This window comes from Plasmodium berghei (genome assembly GCF_900002375.2).
Source record: "Plasmodium berghei ANKA genome assembly, chromosome: 7".
Taxonomy (NCBI): Eukaryota; Apicomplexa; class Aconoidasida; order Haemosporida; family Plasmodiidae; genus Plasmodium; species Plasmodium berghei.
This window is the reverse complement of record NC_036165.2, coordinates 226,572-241,205: the sequence shown is the minus strand read 5'-3', so window position 1 is coordinate 241,205 and position 14,634 is coordinate 226,572. Positions and strand designations below refer to the sequence as shown.

The following is a 14,634-nucleotide window of genomic DNA, read 5'->3' as shown; positions in this document are numbered from 1 at the left end:
TAAAAAAAATTCATAAAAAAATATAATGCGTATTCTATTTATGCGTGCATAATATAAAAAAATAAATAATATATTTCTTCGCTTCTTATTCTTCATTTTTTTCATGTAAAAAATAATATATCTTATAAAAGCATAGAAAATAAAGAGTAAAAAATTATGATGCTACTATTTTTTTAATTATTATATAATGAAGTGAATTATATATTATTAATACAATTTAGAAAAAATGATAATATAATGTTTCAGTATTAAAATTCCCAAAAAATAAATGCATATTTATGTGCCCTTAAGGTTTAAGTTCATAACGAACGAAAAACAACATAAAGGCTATATAGTATAATATATAATAGTCTATATGTTTTTATAAAATTAAACATTCACATATATAATAATATAACTAATAAGGCAATATTTAAAAGCATGCTGTTATTGGATAGTGAATAAAATATAATTAATAAATTCATAATACACATACGTAACTACCTTTATGCGCATATGTATTTAGTAGTAATATAAATATTCCCTTTTTGAGAGGACAAAATGAAAGAAATTGTACAAAATAGTGTTGTTTTTGAAAAAGAAAAGGAAAAATGTATTGAAGAAAATGAAGAAATCAGGGAAACAAAAGATTTTATTGTGAATAAAAAGAGGAAAAATGGGACTAATGATGGAAATAAAAAGAATAAAAAAAATAAAAATTTTGAACGAGCTGATAACAGTAATGATCTGAACGCAGAGGAATATGATGATTTGAAAAATGCGGGATCTACTAAAAGTGGCGAAATGGTTAATGAAGAAAAAGGGAATAAGAAATGTAAAAAATATATAGATAAAAATAAAAATACAAAAGAAAAAATAGAAGAATCAGAGTCCTCGTCAAGTGCTGAAAACAGTTCGAGTAGTGACGAAGACCATGATGGATTATTATTAACATCGAAATTTAAAAAAAAATTTTCTAATTTGCTACTTAAATTAAAAAGTAAAGATTCTAGTTTATTAAATAAAAAAGATGATTGTTTTTTTCATGACAGTGATTTTGACACGGATACGTCAAAGGATGATGTATCAAAAGAGGAAAGAGATGAAGAGGAAATTGGAAGTGATAATAAAAAAAATTATAATAATGAAAATGAAACGAAAAATAGCATAAATTATTCAGAATTTTACAAAGATATATTACTAAAGGAAGGATCACAAGCTTTTGATAATGAAGAAGAAAATCTTCTTAATAAAGAAAAAGAAGCATATTCTTCAAAAAATCGAAAAAGTTATTTTGATGAACAAGATGAACTAAAAAAAAAAATCCTTGAAGCATGCAAAATTGCTGATGAGGAGCATGCAAAAAATAATGATGAAAACGAAGGTGATTTTTTTACAATAAAAGAAAAAACAGAAAATGAAATATTGGAAGAAAAAAAATATTTTGAAAATTTTCTTAGCACATCAAACCATATTAAAGAAAGTGATAATTTATTAAAAGAATATTGGAAAGATAATTTAAATAAAGATGAAGAGTTTTTAAGAGATTATATATTAAAAGAATTATGGAGAGAAGATAAGATTCATAATATTTATGAAGATATAGATGAAATAGATGATGAAGAATTAGAAAAATCTGAAAAATTTGAAAAAACATATAATTTTCGATTTGAAGAACAAAATGGGAATATTATAAATTCTGCACCGAGGAAAATAGATAATAGTGTAAGACATGAAAATGAAAAAAAAAAAAAAAAAAGAGATAGAAAAAAAGAAAAACGAATAAAAAAGAGAGAATTAAAAAGAAAAATGCTTTTAGAAGAATTAAAAAATAAAGAAAATAACAAAGATACGAATATCACGCTACTTAATAAAAATGACAGCAATAATGTAGTGAATAACAAAAATGATAATTCAAAAAATTTAGAAAAATATAAAGCTAATAATAAAAATCACCAAGAGTATAGTGATAGTGATTTATGGTATTTATGCGATGAATGCCAATATGCAATTATGCCCTTAAGTTATGTATTCGAATGTAATACTTGTGATAATTATACTTTGTGTAAAAAATGTTTTAAAAAGGGAAAACATGAACATACATTGAAAAAAATATTAGTACCTATATATTGTGAACCCCCTGCGAATTATGAAAATAACAATATCCTATCATTTGACAATAATAATAATAATGAAAATAGTCAGAATAACATAAATGGAAAAACGAAAGAATGGGGGAAAAAACAAAATCATGAAATAGAATACTTGGAAAATGATTCGAGTGGATATGAAGATTTAATTGATGATATGCCTATAAGATATAAATATATTAAAGTAAAACCCAAAGCATTTAATCTAACAACTGATTTTATATTAAAAACAGACGATACTAAATTAGATGAAATAGTACCTATGAAAAAAATCTCTCCATATTACCAAAACAAAAAAAAATAATCTGATCAAAAGTCAAGAATGAAGTAAATATTTAAGGGGTATATGTAGTATATATAAACGATTAAATTAAAATTTATAATAGTACAAAGTTTTTAAAGATATAAAAAATCAAATAAATATATGTACTTATTACATATTTTTATTTTTTTAAATGCTTGAAAATGGAAGAGCGAAACGGAAGCATATATACAAATACAAACATAAAAATGAATAAATAAACAAAAAAATTGGAAGTATACAAAATTGTGAAATTGCAATGTTTCGATTTTGCAAATGCTGTTTTGCCTGTTTATGTAAATATACGTTGGCGTTTTATGTGACTCATCTTAATTTCGCCATTAATTTTTAAAATCAAATAATAAAATAAAATTTGGATATATACATATTTGCCCTTGTGGCATATTTATTATATTATATACAATGTTTTATGTTTTAATTAATTTTGTTTTTTAATTTTGTTCACCTTTTACCCATATTTTTTCTTTTTTTTTTCTTTGTTTTTTTCTTCGGTTTTTTGTTTTCAAACTCATTGCCAATTATCTTGATAATGGATTTCCCATCATTTTGTAGTTTCCATTCAGCATATTTCGACGGCATTGAGCATAAGCTTTTCTCAAAATAATACAACTTTCATCAACTTCGTCTAAATTATGATTATGTAAGCATTCTTCAAAAGTTCTATCTCCTTTTTTATAACAAATCGTATTTTGATAACATGTTATCATGTCGTTTAATATTTGCTTACATGAATTTGATGCTTTTCTATGAGGGGTGTCTGACTTTATGTTGAGCATATTCAAAAAAACAATTTAACTAATATGTGGATAAATTTAGGTAAGAATGAACAATATGTTTTTTCAATGATTTATTTTTTATTTGAATGAATCAAAATTTTAATTTTATTCTTATTACACATTGTATACACATATTTGTGTGTATATAGAAATGTAAAAATATATAATTCTTTAAAATATTTTTGTTATTATTATTCTAATCCCAAACGTAAATAAAAGGAAAATAATTATGGTTTGTATTCCTTTCTGTCATTATTTAAAAAAATTAAATAAATAAAAATAATTATATGAGGGGAATAATTACATAGCATAATTTCCCATTAAAATAAAAGGCTATTGGAAATAAAATGATAAAGGCCATACATACATCCGTATATATATGTCTGTATGTAATATTTGGCGAGCTATTATTGGCATATAAAGTATAAAACTATCTCTACATATTTTTCAAAATAATGAAAGAGGAAAATTTTTCTATTAACTTTTTCATTTATTATATTTCAATAAAATATATATTTCATTTTAAAAAATATATATTACGCATATCAAGATATAGTTCTATATTTTTTTTTTTATAAATTAAATTATTTTTAACTTAATTAAATGACAAACTGAAAATTGACCGTAATGATTATATGTTATTTTAATTAAAAAATGCAATGTAAAAAAGTATAGCAATATAAAATAGTTACAATATGACACACAAATATATGTATACTAACTAAAATATAAAATGAACCGAAAAATGATGAAATAACAAAATATTTCAGGAAAAACGAACTATTTTTTTAGCATTTTGGAGATTTTTTCCCTATTCGTTTTAACTATGTATATACATTCATTTAAGAGAAATATTTGGATTACTGCTTTTTAAATTGGAAATTACAATATTGTTATTATGTTTTGTGCTTTTTTGTTTATCAAAATTGTTCTTGTCATTAGTTAATGTTTCTTTTAAATTTTGAATTCGTTCATTAACAGTTGAATGCTTTGGTATATCGGATTTTTGTTTATATACATTTTGATTATTTTCAATTGTTAGATTATTTGTATTATAACAAAATAGAGCTTTTAATATATCTTTAACCCACTTATCTCTGTTTTGTTTGTTTTTCTCACAAAATATAATTTTCTCTTTATTGAATTTAATGCTCCAGCATTCTCGTGTTTCTTCAATGGTTTCGATTGGTAGTTTAATATTCCCATATGGTAATTCTTTAACAACATTTGAATTCTTAATATCTTTAATTATTATGCTATTTGATGTTATTTCGACCATATATTTAATTAAATTAAAAATATCTTGTGAGTTGATTGAAACGTCTAATTCTCCTTTTTCATTAACTGAGCATTCTTTTCCACTTCCCATAATATTTATACTATCAGAATTATTAACGTCATTAGTATTTAATTCTTTCTCTAAATTTTTAAACTCTAACTTATTATTCTCTTTCATATCTTTGTCATTTAATGTATCTTTTTCTTTTTTTTTGTCATTTTTAAAATTATTATATTCATCGTCTTCGTGTATATCAAACTCAGTTATATCTTCTGAATAATTACCATTAAAATTTGTTAATTTAGATTTTTCTTGCATAAATGTTTGAGATCTCAAATATTGCAAGTAGTTATTTCTTCTTGAGAAATTTTTATGGCCTTTACAAAAGGATATTAAACAAACAAAGGAAATAGACACAAAAATTTTCATTGTTATATTTTATTTTTTAACGATTTACAATAACAAAATATGGAACAAAAATATAGATTTGCTGTTAAAAAATGAAAATTTTCAGAAATAACTAATATATATTATATATCACAAAAAAAATGAAGTTGAAAAGTAAAAACAATTTATATATAGAGGGGAAAATATATGTAGTAACTTTTCGTTTATTTTATCTCTTATGGAAATTAAAATAACATTTTTATTTTATTTATTTACACATTTTACATAATAAATAAAGCACACCGTTTTATGCATTTTCTGTGGTAATATAAAAAATATACTACTTTTGTTTGTGCATGCATTCATATTTTTATTTTTCAAGGTATTTGGGAAAAGGAATATATGTGAATAAAAGTATGAACGCATTAAAAAAATCAATAAGTACCATGCGCATTTATAATATACATAAATAAGAATGTAAAATGGCTTATTCAATGAAAAATTTGTGTATTTACAGGGGTATATAATAATGGGAATTCACATATGTATGCATTTATTCTTAGAAGCACAAAGAGTTATATACACACTTGCACACAACTAAAAAAATTATAAGGGAATAGGATAAAAAAAACAACATCCAGCTAGCCATGGAAATAATAAAATTATTTCAATTTTTGAATTTTGATATAAAAAAATAATCACGTGTTTGTTTATAGTTTTTCTATATTTTTTTGTTTTGTTAATTAAAATATTAATCTATATTGTCAATATATTTGTTGAAGTTGAATTTCATTTTGGGTACGTTAATTTTTGTTCGTTGCTATAAAGTAAGGAGTGTTATATGCTCAACTAAAATATATATATATATATATATATATATATATGTAGAAACTACACTTATTATTATACTAATGTAAAACTAACACATAAGTGTTACACTTTAACAAATTCAAATATTTTTGTTCTTTTTTTTTTTTATTAAATATATGCATATATGCATAGCTATTCCAAAAATAATTACTAATTGTTGATACATAATAATATTTTTTGAATAAATTAAATAATTTTGGTTTATTATATTTTTCTTTTTATCGATAGAAAAGGAAGAAAAATGAAAAGTTCAATAAAAATTTCATATATATTATTTTTGTTTTGTCTATTAATAAGAAATGGAATATGCCAATCTTTTTTACCTGTATCTTATGCAACACATAAATTATATAGCTTTGATAAAGTATCTCCAAATGATATAAAGAGTAACGTGCATAATATTGTTAGTAATTTTATAACTAGTAATTTGAAGGTAATTAAAAATAAGATAGAAGGATACAATAGCTATTATAAGAATAATGATGAATATGATAGCTTAATACAAAATGAATATGATGCATCACTAGAAGATGAAGTAAAATCACTATTACAACAATCCAAAAACAAAAGAAAACTTGCAAAAAAAATAAAAGAGTCATATAATCGTGCATTAAATAATTTAAAAAATCGAAAAGACAAAACTAATGATAATTACCAAGATGATGATGAAATAACTAAAAATATGTTAGAACATAATTTAGAACAAATAAATTCCTTAAATAAGAAATCTGATTATTTAGAAAATAAAGCAATGGAATTAAAAAAATATATAAATAAAAACCAATCGAACAATTACGAAGATTATAAAAAATGTAATATCTCGAAAACTGGAAAATTAAAATTTGTGACTTCATCGAATGGGTTAAAACATTCTATAGACAATGTTCAAGGAATAATTAATCATAATGGTTTTTCTATATTTTATAAAAAAAAAAAAAAAATGACTTATTTATTAAATATTATAGAATTACCTATTAAAATCATTGGCAATGTTGAACAATGCTTTTCTTTTGTTTATAAAAATGTCGATCAAATTTTTTGTACAAATAACAAATTAAAAACATTATCATGGGTTAATAGCTTGACTGAAGCATCATTTTGTGCAAATTTTAAAATAAAGGGCATTCTAATAAATCTAGATAATGTTGACAATGAATCATATAAAAATATCAAAAAGGATAATTTACTAAGAATTCATATTAAACCTGATGAGAAAGGTACTCAAGTTTTTGTTAATGGAAAAAAGGAAAATGCAAAAGAAAATGGAGGTGTAATAAATTTAAATAAAATTAAAAAACAAGCTGAAGATGAAGAAAAAATAAGCAAAAAAGAAATACTAAAAGAAGATGATGCGACCGAACAAAATGAAGAATATGAAGATAATGATGATGATAATTTATAGATCAAAAGAGAAACAAACAAAGGAGATATAAAATGGTAATTTTTGATAGAAATAGAAAAAGATAACCCCCTAAAAAGAAGTATGCACATATAAAATATGTTATCTAAGATGATAAAGTAAAAAGTCCTTTATATTAGCAAGGTAATTGATCAATGGATATGCATGCGTATATATTTCTCTTATATATAAAATAAATATTTGATAAGCTAAAGAAATATAAAACTCAACAAATCAATTATAGTAGTAAATTATTTTATAATTTTCATTACATATTTTGATCTAATTAATATAATTCGTTTTACAACTATTTGGATTTTTATTTGTATAAATGGATGTGCTTTGGCATTCACTATGTTTTTAAAGCATAATTCATACGAATGTATATATGTGCTTATTTTCATATTATTTAAAACAGTATATTATTATTTTTGTACGTTTCTTAAGTTTTTTCCAAATAATTTAATATATGAAATGTCAAGAGTATGGATTAGGAAATAATAAATTAATACGACCTTACAAAAGTTTGCATGTAATTTTTAATTAAATATATATGCAACAAATATATGTGATGCTTTGAAAAATCAGCTAATTTGGTGTGTAATACAATTGGAGAATAGGGAAAATTGAAAATAACATTGATCCTATATTTTACACATACAAATAAAATAAAAATGTAATAATAAAAAAACATAATATAAGCTTATGCTATTTTGGTATTAAAAATATACTGAATAACTTATGTAACCAATTTATTAATTTATTATTGATAAAATTAAAACTTTTGGCGCATATCCATTTTTCGAAATTTTATCAAAATATTATAAATTTATAGAACATGAATATATATATATATATAATGAACTTTAAGTTTAAAAAACTAGAAAAAATTATAAAAGTCTTGATTAATGTAGTTACACATGTTTTTTTTAAGGGAAAAGGACGATATTAGAATATATTCTATATTTACAAAAAAATACCTATATTTTTTTATTGATATAAAAATGGAGAATAAAAAGAAAGAAATGTGATCCTTATATTTTTATTCCTATTAATGTCGTTGTTATGTTTGTTAACAATTGTAATATGATACAAAAATTGTGTATATATGCATGATAATAAATTTAATAAAACATGAAATGAGTAATATTAAAAAAACAAATATCCAGAATAAATAGTTATAATGATTAATATAATAGTGCTTTTTGAAAATTTTATATCAGAAATGTGCATGATCTAAAAAATGCTCCTGTGGAGTATGTACATTAATTGATCTTAGTTCTAAAAAAAAATATAATAAAAAAAATGTGCGCTGAAAATGTGTGTATATATAAACACTTATAGTAAAATTTATTATATATACGTTTTATTATAGTTTTATTACATTTATTATGTATGTATATTTTTTTGTGTATAGCGATCATAGAAATCGTTTTAAAAAAAAAAATAAAACACATAAAATAGGATAGACATCATGTGTATGTAAATATCGCATACCTGAAAAAATGTTGTACTTACAAGATACTAGAACATAGTAGGCGTAAGTATTAGAAAAATTAACATGCATGTAATATATATGATTAATATATATATCCCTGTGGTTCTATAGCGTGGAGTTATTTCACATATTTCTTGCCTTCGTTTTGTGGATAACGTAAAATAATCCTAATAGTTATATATTAGGATAAAAATTTTTTATATTTATTTTTTGTATATTTCCATACACATTAGTATTAATACCTATATATATTTCCAATTTATTTATAATTTGTTTAAAATGTGGAACATATTTTCGAATGAGGATCTGTCACTACATGTGGAATCTGAAAATATAGAAAATAATATATCAACAGAAAAGGCAGTAGAAAGTGAAAACAAACAAAATATTTTGATGAAAACAGACACACATAGATCTTGTATATATGAAAATAATATAAAAGAAATAAGAAGAAATATTAGAAAAAAATATAGAATAGTGCAAACTCAGTTGTTAAAGTTGGCAAAAATTGCTAAACAATTTCCAGAAATTGAAGATGAAGAAAATGTTAACTCAAATAAAAATACTAAAAGCGTAGGAAAAAATTGTGAGGAAGACAATGTAACAAAAAAAGAGGGCGATATTAATCATCCAGATATTGAAAATTCCAATATAAATTTGGAGAAAAATAAGTCAAACGAACTTAAACAAACAAATAATGAAGATAATAAAACCATTATGGTTAGTATTGAATTAATAAAAAGGATGCAAAAAATTACTAAAAAAATAGATATAGAAAAATTATCATCGAAAAAAAAAAAAAAAAAAATATATATATATAAAGATGAAGACGAAGCATTTAAGAATAACTTGTTAAAAAGTAATTTGCCAGCAAATTATTTCAATGCTTCATCAAAAAATATAGATATTGAAAAAAGTAATAAAAAAATAATGAGAAGAAGATCAAAAAGATTGGATTTCCTGAAAAATGGAAGTAATAATTTCAAAAATGGAAATATACGAAATATTTATGAGCATGCAAGGTTATTATATAAAAATGATACAAAAAATCATAATACTAATCATTATTATAATTATATGAGTCCTTATGATCGATTAAAGAAAACAAAAACTAGTATATACAACGATACAGACAATGCACAACTAACAGACTTTTACGTTACCTCAGCATCTAATACAACTTTTAACAAATTAAATTATATGAAAAAAAATTCAAAAATAAATCATTTAAATACTATAATTCATAATGATGAAATTAACTATAATAGAATAATGAGTAATGATTATAGTCGAGGGTACAGTAACGATCCAAGTGTGGTATATGGTGGAATTCTCAATTCGGGTAGTTTTATACAAAGAAAAGGAAATGATAAAATGGGATACGGTATTTTTGAAAAAAAAATTAAAAATAACTACAAAATAGGATTGTATAAATACAATTTCAACAATGTAATGACAAATTATTTCCCTGAATATGTAGGGAACATGGAAGACAATTTATATCATCTTTCCTCCCAAATGATATCAATTGATAAAAAATTAAAAAGAAAAAAAAAACATAATTTTTTTAATAAAAAAAAAGTAAACAAATTTATAAAGGATGAAAAGATAAGAGATTTATTAAGAACTGCTCAAAACGAAGAAGATTTACTTGAAGCTATTACTTCTGCAGAGAATGCAGGATTGCATTTCGAAGCTAAATTAGGTAATAAGAAATTGAGCAAATTAAAAGTCGAAGCCTAAGAGGGTATGTGTTTAATGATTTATTTTACTTTTTGTTCTTATGTTGTACATGCTCATATATGGGCATATGTGAACTTTGCTTGCATATCTACATGAATATATTCTGAAATGGAAATAAATCTGTACATACAGATATATGTACGTCTGTTTATTTATTCAATGATAATATGTATATATATATATTTTTTCGTTTCGTAATTGCCTGTACCATTAGTCTATACTATTATATTATCACTAATTATATATATGTATATATACGTAACACTGTATTTTAACACACCTACAAGTTCGAAATTAAAAATATGCCATATTAAAATAGGGATTGATTCTTAGATATATAATAATAAGAAATAGCTAGTTCGTTAGAAAAATGGTATATACAAAGCAAAAATTGATTTGTGTATAATACAATATACATAATTTTTAAGTTGCAATTTTAATAAAGCTATAATAAGAGGTGAAAGAGATTGTTTATTATTTGAATGATATTTGATCTTTTGGGAATATATAATAAATAGTCTAGAATATATTTTTTCTTCAATTTTATTATATGTATTAAATAAAAAATTGGATGTATATCCTTATTTAAAAATGGTTTAACGAATAATTTATAAAAATATGATATTTAATATTCTGCAACAAATATAACATTAATAAAGCATGCATATGCATAACTACACAATATTTTATATATATCCATAATAACACAAAAAATGACGAATAATGAAAGCAAAGGCCGTTAGATTTTTATAGAATTTTTTTTGATAAATACAGTAATTTTATTGCACAAAAACATCAATAAATGTATAAAACTTCTCCTTCAATATATTTTTTGATATTTGGATAATAGTAAAAAGTACAATAAATAAAAATAAATAAATAAATAAATAATAGATAAGATTACTGTTTGCCAAATTGGCTTCCTTTTCTTGTAAAAAGCGTATTCTTAAAAATGTAGCAACTATGTATATGAAACAAAAGAAGGCAAACAAAACCCAAAGAAAAAACTTGTAAAAGGAAAAAATAAATATATTTTTCTTTGATAAGGAAGGGGGCTTAAATGACTTTTTTTTCATACATATAAATATGAATTATATAAAAATAAAATAATGAAAAAAAAAAAAAATTTTGATAAGTTTTTATTATCTTGTGTTAGAAATTCGTCTTCGTTTAAGAGTCTTTACAATATAAATTATGTTAAATTGAACAGAAATTTTGTTAATAAATTCAAAAATAATTTTTTTTTTTGTTCGAATAACTTTCAAAATTTTAAATTATATAATAATATCCCCTATACTTATTATAATACCCTTTGTAAATATGATAAAAGCCAAAATATTACATATTCGGAAAAAATATTTACAAGAAGGTATACGAACCTCAGTAAATTAAAGAGTACAAATTATCAGAATCCAAAAGAAAATATATTAAAATACTCAATTAATGCCAATGAGAGTAGGGAAAATAAGTATGGTGAAGATAAAGACATTTTCCCTAATATTGTGGAGGATATAAAATGTAAAGTGCTGGACAAATCCAAAGGTTGTACTAATACAAAAACGGGGAAAAAAAGCGGAAGTAAAAAAGTAAAAGAAAAAAATAGTAAAGAGAAAGAAGAGGATGTAATTGCTGAAAAAAAGAGTCACAAGAATAGTAATAAATCAAAGAAAGCTACAAAGGAAAAGAAAATTAAGATAATTGAAAAGGATAATGCAGAAACAAATGAAAATAAGATAATTGATGAAAAAGTTAAGAAGAAGAAAGCAAAAAAGACAGAAAATGATGTATTGACAAAAGCAAACCCAAAACCAAAAAAGGAAGTGGTAGAAAAAAAAAAAAAAATCGATATAAATGAATTAGTTTCACCTATATTAGATAAAAATATTATTAAAGAAAAATATTTTAAAGAATATAAAGAAATAGGAATAAAAAATAATATAATAATAAATAAATTGGATAAAACCGAAGATGTAGAAAGATTTGTTAGTGAAAACAAATCATTATTAATGTTTGGAAATATTTTTGCATATAATAATTTTTTATATGAAATATATGATAAATTTTCAAATTCAGATATTAAAAAGGTGAAGAAAATAATTAAAAATTATGATAAGCTAACAAAAAAAACAGATCAGAGAAAAATAAAATATTTCGAATCTTTTTATGAAATATGCCCAAAAGAATATAAAGATGTACTAACTTGTTTATTTATTCAATCATCAGACATTTTAAAGGAAGAAGATATTAATAATACATTTTACTATGACCAAATAATAAGTAATTATAAAGATAACGAAGGTAATATGACAATAGAAAGTGAGCTAGCTAATTTGGAAAACGGAAACAGCAACATCAAAAAACGAAAAGACAATCATTATAATACTAAATATAAAAATAATGAGAATAACTATAATAATAAAATTGTATATGATATTGATGTTAAGTTTAGTGATAATTACGGAGGCAAAAATATTAATGAAAATAATTTTATTATTGCTTATAATTTACCAATAATAAATTATGACTTGCTAAGGGAAGAACTTAAAGAAACTTTTTCTTTTTGTGGTGAAATAAAAAATATAGAATTTTTTAATGACCGACTTAAAACAATTGATTTGAATTTATTGAATGAACAAGCTATTTCAGAGCATGCGAAGAAAAGTTTAAATATGAAAAATGATGATAAAGGTGCAGAAAATAGTTTATTAAATTGTGAAAATAAAAAAGAAAAGAAGAAAAAAAAAGCAGAACGAAATAAAAATGCACAATCACCAAATAGTGTGAATAACAATTTTAATAATTATACACAACTTTATGCAATAATAGAATTTTATGATAAAGAATCAGTAAATTTAGCAACTAGTGATTTTTTAAGAATCTTTGGGATTTTTTGTTATAAAAAATTAATATATGTTGATAAATGTATAAATAAAAATATCATGATAATAACACATTTACCATTTCATTTACATATATATAATATTTTATATATTTTGTTAAATGCATCAGTGTGTAAAATTGATATGAATAATAAGCAAAGAGACACTGTTTATACCTTGAATGATGTTAGTGCATCTGATCAAAATGACAACAAATTTATGGGTTTTCAGGACATAAAGAATAATTTGAGTAAAAAATTGGCAGGGATATTAAAAACGAATGAAGAAAAAATCGAAAAAAATAACACAAATGAAGAAATGAGAAAAACAAAATGCGAGTTTCTCCTACGAAATAGTGATATAAAAATTGAAAACAGTGATGATATTCATAATATGTGCAATAGTACAAATTTTGATATTTATGAGCATATATATGAAATATCAGAGAAAAATTTTTTTAAATTTAAAGACCAGAATATTATTGATTTGAAAATTCCTATAAATGGTAATGATGGTGATGTTGCTGAAGAAAAAGAAAAAATGTTCGAAACATTTTCTGATTTTTATCAAAATAAAAATAAAAAGTTAAAAGAAAAAACATTAAATATTAACAATAATGGAAGGACAATAATCCTGCATTTTGATAAATTTTCGAATTTATATAATTGTTTAAAAACATTTAAACATATTTTTAAAAATAAAAATTGTATGATTTTTTCACTCAATTTAAGGAGATGTGTATACATAAATGGTGAAATTAAAGATCATGTCCAAGTTAAAAATTATAGGAAACAAACAGATATTTATTAGAAATATGTAAGCATGTATGAAAATAGGATGGATATATTTAAAAAACAAAAAAATTCATATTTCAGAATATGAATAGTAACTGTATATATATTTTTTACAAACATGCTACGTATATATATAATGTTGTGAGGTGTGCTTATTTACAACCTGTTGCAACTAAACGCTTTAATTTTTATCAATTTTTTTGTGTATAATTTAATATATTTGTTTGCCATTTTTTTAATAATACGTACATATATGTGTAGCTCGAAAAATTGTCGGGCTAGCTTCTCAAAGTCAATATTATTTTTTTTTAATTAATTTTAATTTATGAATTTTATTTTAAGTTTATTTGAAACTTGTCTTTTTATATACAAAATGAATGATTATTACCATATAGCAAAAAATAAATAATAAAAATATGTAACTTAATTTATGGGTATATGTACATTAATAACATGTAAACAAATCAAAATAAATATATTTAGAAATATTTTTGAATAATAAAAATGATAATATATTTATTGTATAGTTCGACAATCATTTAAATGAAGAACATATAT

The 14,634-nt window shown here is 22.0% G+C and overlaps 6 protein-coding genes across 6 annotated transcripts; 4 read left to right on the top strand and 2 right to left on the bottom strand.

The window, feature by feature from the left end:
- Positions 1-540: 540 nt before the first annotated feature.
- PBANKA_0705100 (protein KRI1, putative) lies at positions 541-2,433 on the top strand (the record flags this gene model as incomplete). The annotated part of the gene is made up of 1 exon (XM_034563951.1): positions 541-2,433. The coding sequence occupies one exon, from the start codon at positions 541-543 to the stop codon at positions 2,431-2,433; it is 1,893 nt and encodes a 630-aa protein (XP_034420797.1).
- A 536-nt stretch (positions 2,434-2,969) lies between these two features.
- On the bottom strand, positions 2,970-3,227 carry PBANKA_0705000 (cytochrome c oxidase assembly factor 5, putative; the record flags this gene model as incomplete). Its single annotated transcript, XM_034563950.1, has 1 exon — positions 2,970-3,227. One exon carries the CDS (start codon positions 3,225-3,227, stop codon positions 2,970-2,972), a length of 258 nt encoding a protein of 85 aa, XP_034420796.1.
- An 838-nt stretch (positions 3,228-4,065) lies between these two features.
- Positions 4,066-4,935, bottom strand: PBANKA_0704900 (crystalloid-specific PH domain-containing protein, putative; the record flags this gene model as incomplete). Its single annotated transcript, XM_034563949.1, has 1 exon — positions 4,066-4,935. The coding sequence occupies one exon, from the start codon at positions 4,933-4,935 to the stop codon at positions 4,066-4,068; it is 870 nt and encodes a 289-aa protein (XP_034420795.1).
- Positions 4,936-6,004: 1,069 nt separating this feature from the next.
- PBANKA_0704800 (conserved protein, unknown function) lies at positions 6,005-7,165 on the top strand (the record flags this gene model as incomplete). The annotated part of the gene is made up of 1 exon (XM_034563948.1): positions 6,005-7,165. The coding sequence occupies one exon, from the start codon at positions 6,005-6,007 to the stop codon at positions 7,163-7,165; it is 1,161 nt and encodes a 386-aa protein (XP_034420794.1).
- Positions 7,166-8,939: 1,774 nt separating this feature from the next.
- Positions 8,940-10,403, top strand: PBANKA_0704700 (conserved Plasmodium protein, unknown function; the record flags this gene model as incomplete). Its single annotated transcript, XM_034563947.1, has 1 exon — positions 8,940-10,403. One exon carries the CDS (start codon positions 8,940-8,942, stop codon positions 10,401-10,403), a length of 1,464 nt encoding a protein of 487 aa, XP_034420793.1.
- Positions 10,404-11,512: 1,109 nt separating this feature from the next.
- On the top strand, positions 11,513-14,092 carry PBANKA_0704600 (conserved Plasmodium protein, unknown function; the record flags this gene model as incomplete). The annotated part of the gene is made up of 1 exon (XM_034563946.1): positions 11,513-14,092. One exon carries the CDS (start codon positions 11,513-11,515, stop codon positions 14,090-14,092), a length of 2,580 nt encoding a protein of 859 aa, XP_034420792.1.
- Between the last annotated feature and the right edge of the window lie 542 nt (positions 14,093-14,634).